Genomic DNA, 19,700 nt, shown 5'->3' on the forward strand with positions numbered 1-19,700 from the left:
GTAAATATTGTCTAGGCCTAAAAGAGATCTCCCAAAATTATTATTTCACTACTTTTCTTTTGTTCCCCAATTAACTTTTGTTTTTAAATATTTGGAAGCCAAGCTATTCAATGATATATACATATATGTGTATATTTATGTACATAGGTGTATGCATATATCTGTAACCTGTGTATATATAATTAATATTTTATTGTAGTTTTGTATTATTATATATGACACATTTAAGCATAATGTTATTTTCTCACTTATCTCTTTTAACCAAATCTATTTTTATTATAGCTTTATCAGAAAATGATTGCTACTACTACCTTTTAAAAAAAATTGTCTGAAGCATAATAGATTGTATCTTTCTTTTTCTAGCATATACTATGTAGGTCATGAGTTTATGAGTTCATGAGATTAACACATTCAAAGTTATGTTTATTAATGATATTTTTCCTTTGAGCATGTTCTATTGTAGTATAGAAAACAAACTCTCTATTCTTACACATAGATACCATTCTGGGGTAAGGTGGAAAAAAAAGAAATGGAAACAATACTAATAATATAAAATTTCAGTGGTTTGATCTAAGACCCAAGTAACCTTTTGTAATCAGTCCTCCATAATTATGTTTTGCTTTATCATTTTTTCCTCCCTTCCCTCCTCTACCTTCTTCTCCTAAATCATGTTTTTCATCCTTTCTATCCTTTTTTCCCAAGTTAATTCTATATTAGCCTTTTTATATATACCAGCATATATATATATATATGTGTGTGTGTTAGCTGTGTAATTGTGTGTAATCCAGTTCATATGAGTGAGGTTCTTGGGATATGGAATATTACTATCCCAACTTCCATGTTTATGTCACATTAGGCATGAGATGAATATCCTTGAATACTCTGGGGGAAACCCCTAAGAGTTTCCCTCAAGGAAGAAGAAGGCCAACAATGAATGTTCTCCTAAGATGTACAACAAGGAGTGCAACATGATCTACACTGTTTACTAGGAAAAAAAAATAGGGCAAATAACCTTAATCATAACATAGGAAATAATAGAAGAGAATTGCTTGAAACTTGTGAATATGTAAAATGAAATATCAGTTGAAATAATTTATATACTGCCTCCAGAAGGAAAAAAAAACCCACCTCCAGTATCTTTGCTAAGAAAAATTCAAATGGGGTTATAAAGAATTAGATGAAACTGAAAAAGTGCTAAACAACCAAAAAGGAAAAAAATAGATATTTAATGAAATAAAGAGCCAAACATTCTTAATGAAAAAAAAAACCAAAACTGCATAGAAACTCTATAGTTCAAACACAGAAGTCAAGAAAAACATAAAAAGGTAAGCATGTTTGAACAATGATGAAGGAGTAAAAATGGATAAAATGCTTACATGGGGATATGATGCATATGTCCCCTCTGAACCTTATAATTATTGTAATCATTGATGGAGTCTCATTAAAGTAGTTCTGCTATGTCTTAATGATTTTAAGAGAAGAATGGAAAGAAAGAAGAAGAGTAATAATTGGAGAAGGGAAAAAGAAAAAGAAGGTTGGGGAAATTAGCTCACAAAATGAGAGAGTATAAGTAGAAGTTTATAAAAACAGAGGGAGGGGGTTGAGAGGAATAGTTGACACTTGAACCTCACTCTCATCTGAACCAGTCAAAGGAGGGGAGAATACAAAACCAAAAATTCAAGAAGGGAATAGTAGGAGGGAAATGAGAGAAAGAAGGAAGATATAAAGAATAGGTACATTAAATAAAAGCAAAACAAACTCTAAGAATGTATAAAAATATTTATCATTCTTTTTGAGGTAGCCAAAGAATGGGAATCTGAAGGAATGTCCATAAATTGGGGGATTTTTCACCAAGAAGTAATATCTAAATATGATGGAATTTTATTGTGTTATAAAAATAATGAAGGGTATTGTATCACAGAAATTTGAAAAAATTAAGAACTCTGATTAGTGTGTTAGCAACTACCAGTCCATAGCACTAATTATGAAACATATTACCCATTTCCTGATCGAAGAAGAACTCAGAATGAAAAAGGAGCCATAATTTTTTTTTGACATTACTAATATGGAAATTTTTTGCCTCATTATTCATATTTATTATAACAGGGGTTTATTTTAATTTCATTCTCAACTGGGTGCTTGGGATGAGAAAGAAAGAATGAGTTTTGCTGACTGTAAAAAAGTAAAAAAAATTTAAAGAGGCAATGTCATTAGCTGGGAGAGAGATGGATGGGGAAATTGTGGGAGACTCAAGGAAGAAAGGGAAGATTTGGAGTATATTGTAGCCGGCTGGCAGGATAGCTACCCCGTCCATATACCTTTCACTGCTCTGCAGAGGAAGCTGGTAACCTCCTGGCTCTGAAGGCAGACCTTACAGGCTTTAACAAAATGAGTAAAAAAATCAAAAGAACGATTGATAGTTTCTACACAGAAAAAGAACAGCTTTTCAAACCTGAAGAGACTAATAGCAGACAGTCTCCAGACGATTATTGGTCTCCAGTACAAAAGGCTCTCCTAGAAGAGACTATTAAAAACCTTAAAAGAGAACTAGAAGAGAAATGGGGAAAGGAAAGAGAAGCTATGCAAGAGAGCAACAACTTCCTAAAATGTGAATTGGAAAAGATAAAAAACTCCCAAGAAGTGCAGGGAAACAGAATTTGCGAATTGGAAAAAGAAAATAACTCACTAAAAAAAAAAAAAATTAGTGAAATGGAAAAAAAAATCTATAGAGCAAAACAACTCAATTGGACATATACAAAAAGAAGTAAAAAAAGCTAATGAAGAAAATAACTCACTAAAAATCAGAACTGAACAAATAGAAATGACTGATTCATTAAGACATCAAGAATCAGTCCAGCAAAACCAAAAAAATGAAAGATTGGAAAAAAATGCCAAATATTTACTTGGAAAAACAACAGACCTGGAAAATAGATCTAGGAGAGATAACCTGAGGATCATCGGACTACCAGAAAATTATGATGAAAAAAAGAGCCTAGATACTATTTTACAGGAAATCATCAAAGAGAACTGCCCAGAAGTAATAGAACCGGAAGGGAAAATAGGCATTGAAAGAATTCATCGAACACCTTCTGAAAAAGACCCTAAAATAAAGACTCTGAGGAATATTGTGGCCAAACTTCAGAACTTTCTGACTAAAGAAAAAATTTTACAAGCAGCCAGGAAAAAACAGTTCAAATACCGAGGTGCCACAATAAGGGTCATGCAAGATCTGGCTGCCTCAACATTAAAGGATCGAAGGGCCTGGAATCAGATATTCCGAAAGGCAAAAGAACTTGGAATGCAGCCAAGAATAAACTACCCAGCTAAGCTGAGTATTCTTTTCCACGGAAGAAGATGGACATTTAGTGAAACAGAGGAATTCCATCTGTTTCTAAGGAAAAAACCAGACTTAAACAAAAAATTTGATCTCCAACAACAGGAATCAAGAGAAGTAGAAAAAGGAGAAACTAGACAACATAGTAAGAGAATACAGTTCAACCCAACTCCTCCTACAACTACTTCAACAAAGATGAGAAATTGAAGGATACACTGCAAGACTCAAGTGTTTCATTCAAGTCCTCTATCTTCAGAGTCGATATTCTTTTCACTTGCCATTGTGCTTCCCATGGTCAGGCACACTGTAACATGCCCTTGACTCCTGTGCCTCCAAATCCTGTATTTGGGGTGACCAAATAAATTTCTCCTCCCCAACCCACTCACAAAAAAAAAAAAAAAAGAGAGATAGAGCACAGGACCTGGAGTCAAGAAGAACTGAATTCAAATCTAGCCTCACAACCTGCCTAGCCCTGGACAAGTCATTTTACCTCTGACAAAGTGGATCCATTGGATCCATTAGGGAAGATCTCTGCCAAGAAAAGGCTAAATGGGGACAACAAGGGTTGGACAAGGCTGTCACAACTGAGCAACAACCAGAGAGAAGTTTTCCTGATGCCAGGACCAGCCTTCTAGCCACTGTGCCACCCAAAATGCCCTTATTAATATGCCTATTAGCAACCTTTGTGTTATATATGTTTATTTTAATATGTGCCTATTAACACTTTTATGTTATATATTACGTGTTAATTTTAATATGAGCCTATTAACAATCTTTGTGTTATATGTTATATATTAATTTTAATGTGTGCCTATTAACAATTTTGTATTATCTTAATTTTTAACATATGCCTATTAAAAATTTTTGTTTTATTAAAAAAAAAAAAGAAAATGCAGTGCAGACAAAAGGAAGAATAAATATAAAGAAAAAATCTGTAATACATAGAAAATGAAGAGGAATAATAAATAGAATGAAGAAAAAACTATTTTTTAAAGAAAATGGCATGGGGGCAGGTAGATGGAGCAATAGATAGAATATCAGCACTGAAGTCAAAAGGATTTGAGTTCAAATCTGGCCTTGAACACTAGCTGTGTAACTCTGGACAAACCACTTAACCCCAATTGCCTAAATGCTAAAGCAAAAAGCAAATAAAAAGAAAGTGATAAAATAAAACTTAAAACTAACAAAATTTGAAGGAAGAAAAAGACATATTTTATCTGATTAATTAATAGTAAGAAGAGAATAGGTGAATAAATAGAAAATTAGATAAAAGAAGGAAAGAACAGCATCATGATAATTGAAGAAAAACTCTAAAAATTAAGGAATAGGACGAAAAACAAGAATAAGGGTATTGAAAATGACTAAAAGCGAATCAGTGATATTCAGGTTGGTTTAAAATAGGTTATGTTAAAATAACTGGAGAAACAAAGTAATATGTTTATAGAGGAAAAGGAAAGAAACTTCAGGGGAAAAAAACTAATATTAGAGATAAATGAAGGAAAATATTTCATCTTTATAACTTCAATGTGGATGGATTAAAGAATCCAAAAAGAAGGAATGAGATATTGGATAAGAAAATATATACTGGGGCAACTAGATGGTACAGTGGATAGAGCAACAGCCCTGGAGTCTGGAGGACCTGAGTTCAAATCCAGTCTCAGACACTTAACACTTCCTAGTTATGTGACCTTGGGCAAGTCACTTAATCCCAACTGCCTCACAAAGAAAAAAAATATAGAAATATATTGCTAACAAGGATCACACTTAAAAAAAATCAAAAATACACTCAGAATAAAAATTAGGGGGCTGGAATAAAATTTGCTATGTTCTACATAAATCTAAAAAAAAGTAGGAATTGCAGTCATACTATAAGATAAAGCAAAAAGAAACATTTAAAATATAAAAAAGAGATTAAACAAGGAAATCATATTACTCTGAAGGGTACAACAGATAAGAAGCTATTATCATTATTAAACTATGTCTTCCAAAGTCCTTTAACCAAAATTCAAAAAGGAAAAATTAACTTAAATATAGGAAGATACATATTTATAAGATAATACAATAGTAGTAAGAGATTTTAATATCCAACTCTTAATTTTTGACAAATCTAACAGAAAGATAAACAAATGGGAAAATGCAGAAATTGAGGTGGAACTTGTTACCCCAGGTCACTCAGCTAATAAGTATATGAGGCAGAGTTGAACTCAGGTCTATCTGATTTTATTACTCATGTCTTGTCCAATATGTATCAGATGTGTATATGTGTGTGTGTATTAGCTTCCTCAAATTATATCTTATGCCATGTTAGTAGCTAAACAAATTCTGGTACGTCAAAGCAATAAAATATTAATTTGCTATAAGAAATAATGAAAGGGATAGTTTCAAATAAACCCTATCTGCCAAGCCTCACCCTTGGATCACTTGTACCATTTGCTACCTTTACTTGTAAATTTAAAAAAAAACCAAGTTAGAGAAAAATCACACAACTATTCTCTTAGGATCCTTTATAGCTTTATACTACTGTCAGGATCCCCATGCTATGACTATTCTTCTTTCATTCTTCTCTTTTTACTATTAGGAGATAATTTATTTTCCAGAGCTATCCCATCAAGCAAGGTTGGGATAACAACAATCTTTTGTGCTTATTCTCTGGATGAACTAAATCACAGAATTGATGGTCCTTGAGCTTAGGCAAATAGATAATGTTGATACTTACTGCTCTATGATAACAACTTAAGATCTAGTATTGCTAAATCTCATTTCTTCTCACTTTTAAAAATTAGCTTCTTTGGGACAGCTGGGTGGCACAGTGGATAGAGCACCATCCCTGACATCAGGAGGATCTGAGTTCAAATGTGGTCTCAGCCACTTAACACTTCCTAGCTGTGTGACCCTGGACAAGTCACTTAACCCCAATTGCCTCAGGGGAAAAAATTAGTTTTGTTAATGAAAATAGAAAATAGAATTCAGTTTCTTTGATATTCGTGATTTTCGGTCTTCCAAATAAATTTTGTTGTTATTTTTTTCTAATTCAGTAAATCATTTTTTTTTGGTAATTTAATTAGGATGGCATTGAATAAATAAATTAATTTAGGTAAAGTTGTTATTTTTATTTCACTGATCCTGAATACCCAAGAATAATTAATGTTTCTCCGATTATTTGAATTTTACTTTATTTGCAGAAAAAAAATTTTTTTATAATTTTATTTATATAGTTCCTGGATTTGTACTTCCAGTTATACCTAGGTATTTTATACTATCTAGAGTTATTTCAATAGGTTATCTTTTAGTATCTCTTCTTGCAGGCTTTTGCTTTTGATATATAAGAATGCTAACAATTTATATAGATCTACTTTATATCCTCCTACTTTACAAAAATTATTGTTTCAACTAATTTTTTAAGTTAAGTTTTTGGAATTTTTCCAAATATATCTTCATATCATCTGCAAAATATATAATGTATTATATAAAAGGATTTTATTGTGTGTGTGTCTGTGGTTTTTTTTTTGTTTTTTTTGTTTTTTTGTTTTTTTTGCTGAGACAATTGAGGTTAAGTTGCTTGCCCAGGGTGGAAGTGTTAAGTGTCTGAGACCAGATTTTAACTTAGGTCCTCTTGAATTCAGGACTGGTGCTCTATCCACTATGCCACCTAGCTACCCCTGGATTTTATTATATTTTAACAAGCAGAAATGATTAATTACTGATGTGGGGACAATTTCTGAATCAAGTGGGAATACTCCACTAATTTCTTGTAAAGATTTGGAGTTAAGTCCCACTCCTAAACAGAGGAATTCTGAGCAAATCACTTTCTCTCTTTTTTCTCCCCTGAAGGTCTTGTGCCAAGTATTTTCATCCTTTCAATCCTTTCTCTCTTCCATGAAAGCAGTATCTTTCCCTTTTCTCTTTTTTATCTTCTATTGAGAACCCTTGAAGATTTTGCTTACTAAGGTGGAAGAACAGAGTACTGGAAGCTTCTCAGCCCTTTTCTTCTTTCCTTGACTATCTCTTTATAGTTGTAGTGTGTTGGTAACCCTGAAAGGGTTAGGGTTTTTTTTTTTTCTTTACTTCTTTCTGCTTACCTCTATTTTTGAAATCACTTACTTCAGAGCATAAGTCATCTGTCAATTTTCTCACTCACTTCCTTTTTTTAAAATTGCTTTAAAAAAACATCATAGGTGGCTTAGGAAACTCATGAGGATATAGAAAAGATATCCATTTAAATTCTAATTTTGCCCTTCTTGTGGGAATTTGTAGTATCTTCATTTATTGGGTTACAGCCAACCCAAAGACCTGTGGAGCATATCAAGTTGTAGAAGTTACTTCAGTTAAGGTTTACATATTTGCACTAAACTAAATTTTTTCTAAAGCATTCTATAGATATATTGCAACTTTTGCATTTTCCTTCTTTCTAGGTCGGTCTCTCTCTCATATATATATATACACACACACACACCCTTCTTCCAGAGTTCTGTTTTTGTGTTATTAGAATTAAATCCCATTTGATAATGTTCTACTGAACAATGACAATGATGCCAAAGTTTTCAGGATTCTGGTTTCAAAGGAAGGTGCCTCTGCCCAAATAGCCAAATCAGTTTTGAAAACAATCAGAACTGTCTCCCTTCTGGCCCCTACTAAATTTATATTGAGGCAGTAGAATTTGAAAAGTGTAACTAACCATCTCTCCCTTTATGCACTCCCATGAATACTATGGCCCTCCTAATTGAACACATAGTGTAATTAACAATAAAGGAACAAAGCTATAATTAAAATAGTAGACATTTTTATAATTTACAAAATTATTTACTCATATTACTGTGCTGTATGGCCCAGCAATGGAAAGGACCTTAATAATCTTCAAATCTAATTTCTTTCATTTAAAAAAAATTATGCATTTTATTGAAACTTGAAGAAATGACTTATCTCAGGTCAAAGTAAGTGGAAGAACTGGAATTTAATCCAATCTTCTAACTCCAAACCTAATTTTCTTTCTACTGAACCACATTGTTTAAACTCTTGTTCTCTATCAATGTTCTATTTCTCTATGACCAGGATCTCTCTGTGCTGATAGAATACCTCTATTTTTGTAATTCTTATGCCCCCATAGCAATTATTTTCATTAAGCTAATCTTTTGACCCTGAATCCTGTTTCTAGTTAACTCTATTGGTCAAATCTATCAGAAGGTAATATATCAATCACTATTGGAAAATCTGGGATTTGAAATCCTAGCTCTGCCACTTAATTATGTATCCTGGGACAAGACACTTTCTTTCTAGGACTCAATTTCCTCCCATGTAAAACAACAGAGATAGATAAGATTTTTCTAGTATTGTCATTTAAGTCTTGTTATTCTTTCTCCCTCAGTGTCTCTGTCTCTCTCTCTCTCTGCCTATATCTCACTTTGTCTCTTTATCTCTCTGTATGTTCCTCACTGTTTCTGTCTCTTTCTGTTCCTGATTCTGTCTGTCTTTCTTTCATTCGTCTCTCTCTCTTTCTCTTTCTGTGTGTGTGTCTCTCTCTCTATTTCACTTTCTCTTTGTCTTCTGACTCTCTCTCTCTCTCTCTCTCACATACACATACATACCCTTGTCTCCACATATATATGTATGTGTATGTATATTTATATATGTATACATACATATATATCTGTTTAAATGCACATGTATATATGCATAAATATGTGCAGATATATATGCATATATATATGTGATTATATTTGTATGTATCAGCAGTTTTCTATGTCTTGCATTTTCTAGTCACTTTGTCTTTGCATAGCCCTTTGTCTCTGTCATCCTGCCTATCTTAAACAGTGTGCTGTGTTAAGATGGAAAAAAATCTCAAATCTAAATTGAGGACATGTTAAATGAAGAAAGGTTAAAAGTGTTTCACACTTAATAACCACATGTTGTGATGTTTTACTTTACTTAATGAGAAGAATGTAAGAGTTATTAGCTTTCATCAACTCTTAACAAAACAGAGCTCTGAAGAAGTATTAACAATTCAGAATATGCAGAAATTAGGACTCAGCTTCCTGATGAGACTGTTTAAGTACACTAAGCTTATAACATTTCAATCTTACAGCACAGTGGGTGGAACATTTCAGGTAATTTTCCTTCCTTTGCGCTTATTGCCTAACAAAGTGAAAGACAAAGTAAAAGTCGCCAGTCCTGCAAAATTATACCTGACTTTTGTGAAAACAAAAGCTGAGTTGGCCTTTGTGACTCTTCAGCTGATTAACACTATGAAGAGAAAAATAGGGAAGAAAAAGGAAAATGGAAGAAGGGAGGAAAGGTAACTACTCTCCCAAACTTCCAGACCCACACTTATCCTACCAGGAATCTTTGGCATTTAAGTATTGGATACAATATTTATTGTTTTATTCCAAAATGGTTTTAGATTGTACAAAGTTAAAGACATCATGTAAAAGCTCATATTTTTCTCTGCCATCCCTATATCCCTATCATCTATAACCCCAGGACCAGAAATCTCTACATTTTGTTCTGCTTTGTATCCAACTATTGAATGATTAGCCTGCCTTGCCTATCTCAGGGAAACAGGCTGACCTTGAAAAAAATAACTCCAAAGATTCTCGTAACAAAGTATGTAGGTACTATGGCAGGAAATAATTGAGATGTTGTAGATTCCTTATAAACTTTTGAAAATATAATGCTAAACAAGTGATTTTTATCTCAAACTAAAGTCAGATATCTACTGGTTTTTATACATAACATATGCCATAGATGGAATATATATAAAGTTCTATAATACTAACTTTCAAAAGTCATGACAAAGCATTCTTACCACCTTATTTATTTTAACAATGAATTCAATTTTCTTTATCTGTCCAGCATTTTGTACTTGAAAAGAATATTTCTAACAACAATTATAATACTCAAGGCAAGTATTAAAGAGATGACAAACTAGAATAGCTTTAAAAATAAAGTTTCCCTACTTTGGCAAGAACAGACAGCCCAGGAAAAAGTCACCCAATAGGAGGTGCTCATGTCATATTCATTATAGCTGTTTCAGAGGTCCATTAAAGCAATTAAATGAGTACTCAAAAACTGTGGTCTCCATAAAAATGATTGATTGGTCCTAATATGTATATGTTTGTGTACAATAAACATATATTATTCCATATATATTTTATAAAAACATTAATATGTATTATATTACTATATTAATCCATATGAATCATGCATAAATATATGTAACATAAGTATATGTAATTATATGTGATGTAATATATACATACATACATGTATGATAGATAAGCTTTATTAAATTTTTAATAAAAATAAAAACTTGTAGCAGCATTCCTATCTATAAGCTTTTCCTCCATTTTAGAAATATTGCCTTACACAAAGTTTAAAAAAAAAAAAGCGGACTCTTCAAGAAGTTAGATTTGTTCTTCTTGGGCTTCTTAGGTTCTTAATTTCTCTATCATGGAGTAGGAAACTGAACCATTATCCTTAAAATACATATATTTATATATAGCTATAGATAGATAGACAGACAGACATAAATACTGATGCTTAAAATATATATTATATATATATATATATACACATACATAAATACTGATGTGTACACATTACCTGGATGTGATCAGGAATAAATGTTGCTTGTTCCTTTTTTGCAATTATTCAGCTCCCTACTTTGTATTAAAAACTGGTAGAAAACTTAATTTCAGGTAGGACTAAAATGATTTGGGTCATTTTACCAAAATAGAATGAAGAATGAATCTAAAAATTAAATCCACAAAAGAAATCTTTTTAAACAAAGATGAAATTTTTGTTTTAAGCAGCAATCAAAGGTGATAAAGTGTAGCTAATTTCTTAGAGTAGTGGACTTGCTTAACTTTAGTATTTGCTTTTAATTTCATCAATAAACAAAAAAGGGAAATGAAGAGAATGTATACTGAACTATACATTGTGAATCTATTCTTCTCCCCTAAATAAATAGAACAATATGTTTTGATAAGTAACTAAATGTGTTCATTGAGGTTTCTCACCTGTTATATGTATTCGGTATTCCTCTTTAAAGATCATCTGGAACAAAGGAATCTGAAACTGCATATGAGGTGTGTGTAATCCAGGAAGATTTACATCAACATCTCCCATGAAATGTGGGAATTCCCAGTCCTGTTAGATAGAATTGACAAGAAAAATACATGCAATTCATTTTGCTTCTACATCACAAACACAGAAAAATTACCTTATTTAAAGCAACTACTTTTAAATAATATAAAAAGAGATAAATTTCTGAACTGTTAATTTAAGTTGTAAGGTATCTGAATAGCTATTTACAAATCAATTGGTATTGTGATTTTTCTCCTCCAAAATTGTGATATTATTGACAGTATAGGAATAAATTTTGGATTACTGATGTTTATTCCTTATATACTGGGGAATAATCTCCAGAAAAATTAAATCACCTTGTTTTTAAACTATAGGAAAAAAAAAAACCTGATAAAGATTGTATTAGAAAGATTGGAGTTCAAGTCCCATTTATAAAAATATCTTGGGGGCAAGTCATAGCTACTCTGAATATAAAAGGAAGTTATTGAACTAGATGGTTCCTGAAACACAATGGTCCCCTAATACAAGTTCTCTCCTCTTTCCCTTTCTTCTGAAGGTTTTGTGCCCATTGTCTGTATCCTTTTACTCCTTTCTTTTTTTCTCTTGAAAATAACATCTCTCACTCTTCTCCTTCCTTCCTCTCCTACTGTCTTTTATTGAGCATACTTGAAGGTCTTGGTTGCTAAGGATTTACTGTGGTTTTGCCTATTGGTAAATGAATCAAGAACTTGTCCTTGTACTTGTTATGAATTTACTACAATCAGTCATTTTTTATACTTGCTTGTATTTTTTAAAAATTTACTCATCTATGTCCAGTTTCAGTTCCTGAATTGGCTTTTGTAAGAGGGTTAAGTTCTACTCTTTGCTGTATTGATGGATGAGTTGATTAGTCCTGTTTAGTCCTCTCCATGCTCATCTGGGTTCCTTCCTGGGACTGAGGCTCTCAGAACATTGTATTTTCAGGGCACTCCCTCACATCTCAGAAAAGATTGTTAGCAAGCATAGAGTTCCTTAGCCTTCGGTCTTATCCTCTGAGCACTTCAATACAGTGCTGGTTGTTATTTTCCATTGAAGAGAGATTAAAATTATTTTATTTGATCATAGTAGCAGAAATGAGAGCAGTAAAGTAGAAGTTGAAAAAATGTCCATTATGTTATGGAATATTATTGTTCTGTAAGGAATGACCAGCAGGATGAATACAGAGAGGACTGGCGAGACTTACATGAACTGATGCTGAGTGAAATGAGCAGGACCAGGAGATCATTATATACCTCAACAATGATACTGTTTGAGGATGTATTCTGATGGAAGTGGATCTCTTCGATAAAGAGAGCCTTAATTGATCAAAGATGGACAGAAGCAGCTACACCCAGAGAAAGAACACTGGGAAATGAATATAAACTGCTGGCATTTTTGTTTTTCTTCCCGGGTAATTTATACCTTCTGAATTCAATTCTCCCTGTGCAACAAGAAAACTGTTCAGTTCTGCCACATATATTGTATCCAGGATATACTGTAACCTATTCAACATGTAAAGGACTGCTTGCCATCTGGGGGAAGGGGTGGAGGGAGGGAGGGGAAAAATCGGAACAGAAATGAATGCAAGGAATAATGCTGTAAAAAAATTACCCTGGCATGCGTTCTATCAATAAAAAGATATTAAATTTTTTAAAAATGTCCATTAAAACCAAAAAGTACTGCTATAAATATGTCGATATGCATAGGGCCTTTCTATCATTGAATATCATTATGAATACCATTAAACAGAACAGGGAGATTTTTGGATCACAATTTGATATTTTAGTTGTTTTCTTAGTCACTTTTACTTTGGAACTGGTTCCTCAAAATGGTTGAACCAGCTCACAATTATATTAATAATGTATCTAATGTGCCTTTCTTTTCATAACTCTTAAAATTTTGACAATTCTCATTTTTTTGTCATCATTGCCAATTTGTTGGATGTGAAAGTGAAAATTTGGGGTTATTTTGATTTGCATTTTCTCTTATCATTAGTGATATGGAGTATTTTTTCTTATGGTTGCTAATAGTCTGTAATTTGAGAATTATTTTATCTTTTGTTATGTGAATCCCTGACAATTAGTAATTGCTTCATTTGTTGTGGTTACTACCCCAGAACCTAAGTATGGTGCCTGGCAATGGTAATGACTTAATAAATATTTGTTGATAGATTGACTGACCTTTTGAAGAATGGAGGAAAGGACATACATGATTTTTGGTCTTAGGTATTTCTGCTATATATCTATATATCAGATCCTTATCAGAAATATTTGATATAAGGGCTTTCCCCCTCTACAATTAGCTATTTCAAATAAAAAGCTTTTCAATTTCATTCAAATTATCTATTTCATCTTTTATGATCAACTTTCCCCCTTCTTTGTTTAAAAGTGAATCCCTTGAGAGTTGATATGAAAGGTGTTGAGATGAACCTGATCTGGTTCTTTTTATAATTTTTTGTATGAATGATTTTTAATATTCAGATCCCATAGTCCTTTTAAATTGATTATGGTAGATGGAAGATTCCCAAAACTAAAAAAATCTAATGGATAAGAAGAAAAGATATTTCCCCCACATTTTACAAGAAATTGAGAAGGAAATAGTTATATATTTACCTTTGTCTCTTTTGGGAAAAAAAAAATCATCAAGCCTTCAAACAAGATACATAATCTTCCACTTCTAGCTATAGCCCTGTCCTAAATAATAAAAGAAACAATAGGCTTTGAAAAAAATAGGTTCTTTGTCTTTTGGTTGCTCAGATTATTTTATAAAAGTTTTTGTCACATGAAAGTGCTCCCCATTTTATTTTGGTATTCAATTAGAGAGACATAATAATTCATTTTCCTGTTAAGAACATTATACTACAATTGTAAAATCTGAGTTAATGCCAAGTTAGAAATAATTTTGAATTAAAACAAGATATTTCAGACTATCCCTTAAGTTCTAGTCTTATATCTATAAAATAATTTAGAGTAGGAAATAATTTTTCATTTATTTTTAATATTTGGTTACTACTTTGGTTTCAAATTGAGCTAAACAAAATTTAAAAATCTATAAATCACATCCTCATCCCATTTAAAGTTTACATGATGCTTTCCTTACCACAATCCTATTGTCTCAGTATTTTCTCTCACATCAGTTAGAAATACATAATTATTCAAAATCATACATATTTATACAAACTTACTTTCAAGTTTTAAAGGTTGCAGTTTCAGTCTTGGTCCCTGACATGTTATACATAACCAATGGTAAGACATCTCTGGATAATAAGAATATATGGAATATTATACACTACAATGTCAATATAAAATAAGCATTTAGATATAACACATCTGAATCACTTAAAGGGGTGAGCAGCCTATTCTCTCTGTCCCCCCCCTCCAAAAAAAATGACTTCCTCCATTCTAATAAAAGTTCACTCAAAATACTTACAATGCAGGACATATCTGACTCTTTGGATAATAAAAGGCTCATTCTCATAAGCTTTAATTTTCATTAGCTCATTCCCAAGTTGAAACCAGCTTGATTTTCAGTCACTTCTATATTTTAGGTAATTATCTCCATGAGCTTCACAGAAACATTAAAATGATAAAACGTAACCAAATAATAGAATTATAGTGTTGAAAAGAATCACAGAGATCATTTAGTCATGGTTTAGAAGGGAAAAAAAACATTACTTTTACAATAAAAAGTATCTTGGTTCAATTCAAGTCAGCTTGAGTTACTAAGGGCAATTCATTAAACTTGTTTGAATCTGTTATCATTTATTAAATGGAATAATAATATTTTCCACAACTTACTTCAGAGGACTGTGATGAGGAAAATATCGTAAATTTTTAAGGGCTATAGGAATCTAATTTATAGATTTTGTTTAGCTCAATTTGCAATCAAAGGATCCTTCTGGCCTACAAAATCCAAAAAAAATGGTCAGGTAACCACTATTCTTAAAGAATTGATTTACAGGTCTTCAATGACTGGAAATAAACTATCTCTCAAGGCAAACAATTATGTTTTTAGATATCTCAAATTGTCCTGAAATCTGCATTCTTAAAACTTCTTATATTTATTGCTAGTTCAGCCTTCTAGAACCTAGCAAAGGAAAATTAACCTTTCTTTCATGTGAGAGGACTTAAAATATTTTAAGATAATTATCACATTCTCCCTAACTTTCCTCTTCTCCAGGATTAAGGTCCAGAGTCCTCCCAATCTCTCCTCTTAAAGCAAGCTGGAGAATTGTCTCATTATCCTAGTTGTTTTCCAGTTTGCCTTTCCAGCTTTTCAACATCTCTCATCTCTCTCTTTCTGGATAATATAGTTTTAATAAGGTAGTTTAAGATTAAATAGTGATTGGGGCTTGCATGTTACACTGCTGACATACTTAAAATATTTAGATTTTTTCATATCTTGCTTTCTAAATATTTCTCTATACTGCATCTGGTATATTTAAGCTAAGGTTAGGAATTTATATTTATCAGTATTACCTTTCATAGAGTTAACTTTAGCTCATCACCTTGATATATTAATATTTATGGATTCTGACTTTGTTAAACATTTGTTAGGAAGTGGGATTGAGTCTTTTTAAAAATATTTTTCCTAGTTATGTTCAAAACAATTTTTATATTTGTTTTTAAAATTTTTGAATTCTAGATTCTCTTCCTTATTTCTATCTACAATTAAGAAAACACATGTGAAGATATTTCCATAAAAGTCAAGTTCTTAAGTTTCCATAAAAGTCATAGCTCTTCCCACCCTAATGAAAATAAAAACCTTCAAGAAAAATTAAGTTATTTTAAAAAGAGAGATAGAGAAAGAAAGAATGCTTCAATTTGTATCCAGACCCAATCAGTTCCTACTCTAGTATGGATAGGATTTTTCATCATAAGTTGTAGTTGTAAATGATTGTACTACTAAGAACAGCAAAGTCATCCACAGCTGGTCATTCTAGAACATTGCTATAACTTTGTTTATAGTATATTTCATTTGTTTGAGTTCATGGAGGACTACTATAGGTTGTTGTTTTTGTTTTTTTCTGAGAGCATCCTGCTCATTATCTCCCATAGAACAATATTCCACAAAAGACACATGCCAGAGCTTATTGAGCCATTCTCCAACTGATGAGGATTCCCTCTATTTCCAATTTTTTTCCCTGAAAAGAGAGCTGCTATGAATATTTTTTGTACTTACAGGTCATTTTCCTTTTTTTTTTTTTTTTTTTTTGATTCTCTGATATTCATGCCTGGTAGTAGAGTTGTTAGGTTGAAAGATATGCATAAATTTATAATCCTTTGGCCAAGGATTATATCTTTTGATCATTTATCAATTGAGGCATGGCTCTTTTTTTTTAAATAAAGTTGACGAATTCCATCTTAGAAATGAGGCCTTATCAGAGAAACTTGCTTAGAAATTCTTTTTACAATTACTATTGCTAACTGTATTTCTCCCCATTTATTCTTTCTTTCTTTTCACTATGTCTCTCCTCAAAAGTGTTTTGTTACTGACCACTCTCTTCCCCAATATACCCTTTTTTTAATTACCCACCCCTCCTCCCCATCTCCCATAGATAGATTTCCATAACCATACTGAGTATGAATGTTATTTCCTCTTTGCATCAATTCTGATGAGAGGAAGGTTTGCTCATTCACCTTCTCCTCCCCTTCTTTCCCTCCACTGTAAAAGTTTTTTTCTTGCCTCTTTTTTATGGCAGATAATTTACACCATTTCACTTCTCCCTTTCCCTTTCTCCCAGTATGATCCTCTCTAAGCATTTTAAAAAAGAATTTATGATTGAGTCATTTTTAAACTGTAAACTTTTATATAAATGTAAAAATAATATAATGGAAAGATTGTCAGAGGAAAGGTTCAACTCATGATTCTTCCCAGTTTTCAGTACCTTGTGTATAAAATTAGAGTGTGATAGGACTTGAAGCACTTTACAAATATTATCATCTTACTTTATGTTTTTAGCAATATTCTTCACAATATACACATTGTCATATATATACACACTTGTCATACACATATACATACTGTACTAAGTACAATACCCTAGGTATTTTTAAAATGCAGAATTGACTATAAATATTCTAAAATTGGAACAAATAACTCAATAAGTGCATATAATTTTGATACATTGATTTCTAAAGTCAATTAATTTTTCTCCTTTCTTTCCAATTTTGCTTTTAAACATATTAGACATAATTAGACAAATTTATTACTTAATAAATAGAATTCAAGAACTTTTAAAAAAGATTAAATGACTTTATAATGCTAAATACAAAATATAGTGAGAGAAATACAGAATTTAGGTAAGTCATAATCCCTCCATACATAGAGCTTGCCATCTAATAAGAAGATATAATGCATAGTCAAATAATAAAATACATGAATAATATAACAGAGAAAATAAAACTCCCATGTGGAGACACTTGACAAGATTTGAACAGCATACATGACCAATCATCCAGTTTCTGTTTAAAGATGTTTAATAAGAGTGAGTCCATTACCTCTTAAATTAGCTCATTCCACTTTTGGACAATTCTAATGAATAGAATTTTTTCCCTGAAATTGAACACATATTTATCCCTATGTAATTTTTACCAATTGGTCCTCATCCTGCAATCTAATGTCAAACATAATAAGTTTAATTCCTCTTCCAAATACTTGAACACAGATATGTCCCTAATTCCTTAGCTCATTTAGTCTTTAAACTAAATATCGCTAGTTTCTTCAAATTATCTTTATATGACATCCCCTTAGGACTGAACTAGACCATCACAGCTACAATAAACCTTTTATTCCTTTCTGATTGACTAGCCCATTGCCCAAATCTTTTCTTTTCTCCTACACCATGACCCCACCATCTTCCTCTCAACAAAACACTTCACCGATTTTGATGAGACTGAGGCCATCACTATGAGCTCCCTCTTCTTTCTTTTTCTACAACCAAAAAAAAACAGAAAAGATCATTTTTTTCTTATAAAAGCCAAGCTTTCTATTTCTTTTCTTGACTCCATATCCTCTTGTTTCCTCTAGATTTTTGTCCCCATTGTTGTACCAGTTTCCTTTTATAGTTCTGCCTCAGTTTCCCTAATTATTCTGCCTCAATTTCCCTAATTGCCATGCCTCAGTTTCCCTAAATTGTTCTGCCTCAGTTTCCCTAAATTGCTCTACCTTAGTTTCTTGAATTGTTCTGCCTCAATCCCCTAGTTGCAACCTCCCCGCTCTGACCATTAAGACTGATATAACTTAGGGGTGGCTTCTTTAAGGTTATAAATTGTAAATGTGTAATCTCAAGATAAGGGGGATCAAGTGATCAAGAATTTATGGTCCTTACCCCCACCTTGTCAGAACCGGATTGATGGTCCATTTCTGGAAATTCCCACATTTACCAGAGTTCAGACTTCACCCCTTTCTCTCTTGATCTTAGAGCCACGTATATAAAAACCATTAGAATCTCACATTTGCTGCTGAATACTTTGAAGCATCATCCCTGGGACAAAAATGAATCCTTTGGTCCCAGAAAATCTCTCTCTCTCTGAAATCCAAATAAAATATTAAAAACTCTATAATCTTTATCTTGCCTCAGTTTCTCCAGAATTACATCATGACGATTATACCTCAACCTTTCATCTTCATTCTCTCCTTATTCATTAGTTACTTTCTGTAACCTATAAATATGTTGAGGTCTACCCATCCTAAATCTCACAAAACAAAAAATCACATAACTCTACCATATCCTCAAGCTATCATTCTAAAATTTTTCTTCTCTTCACAGCCAAATTCATAGAAAACAATTATCTACACTGTCTCCACTTTCTCACCTTCTACTCAATCGCTTGCAATCTGACTTTACACCTGACCACCTGATGAAAAGTGTTCCCCCTAGTTTAACAATTATTTATAATATTTATTATATTATATATGTTCATAATATAATAAATGTAATAATAATAAACATGATTTATTAAAAGCTAAGTCATCATCTTTGATCTCTTTACAGATTTTGATGATACTAATCACCCTTTTATGCTGGATACTCTCTTTGATTTCTCCTCTATTTTTCATTTCTGTTTCTCTCAGTGACTCCCAATAATTTCTGATTCTGACAGAGTTTCCTGAATCTCCTTTGTTGGAGCACCATCTGTTTAATTGCTCCATAAGTATTATTCTTTTTCAAGTCCTTTATGCTTTTTTCTCTACCCTCTCCCTTGGTTAGGGATTCAATTTTTCCATTTTTGCAGATAACTACTAATTATATACAATCATTAACTTG

At 32.1% G+C, this 19,700-nt stretch overlaps 1 protein-coding gene across 1 annotated transcript in view; it reads right to left on the reverse strand.

Moving 5' to 3' along the window:
• TMEM117 (transmembrane protein 117) overlaps nucleotides 1–19,700 on the reverse strand; it is a 146,629-nt gene that overhangs the window by 3,626 nt on the left and 123,303 nt on the right. Inside the window, exon 7 of the mRNA XM_051963710.1 lies at nucleotides 11,347–11,476. Coding sequence (XP_051819670.1) covers nucleotides 11,347–11,476 — 130 coding nt within the window. The remainder of the gene's footprint in view (nucleotides 1–11,346; nucleotides 11,477–19,700) is intronic.

Source organism: Antechinus flavipes, chromosome 5, assembly GCF_016432865.1.
Source record: "Antechinus flavipes isolate AdamAnt ecotype Samford, QLD, Australia chromosome 5, AdamAnt_v2, whole genome shotgun sequence".
In the NCBI taxonomy this organism is placed as follows: Eukaryota; Metazoa; Chordata; class Mammalia; order Dasyuromorphia; family Dasyuridae; genus Antechinus; species Antechinus flavipes.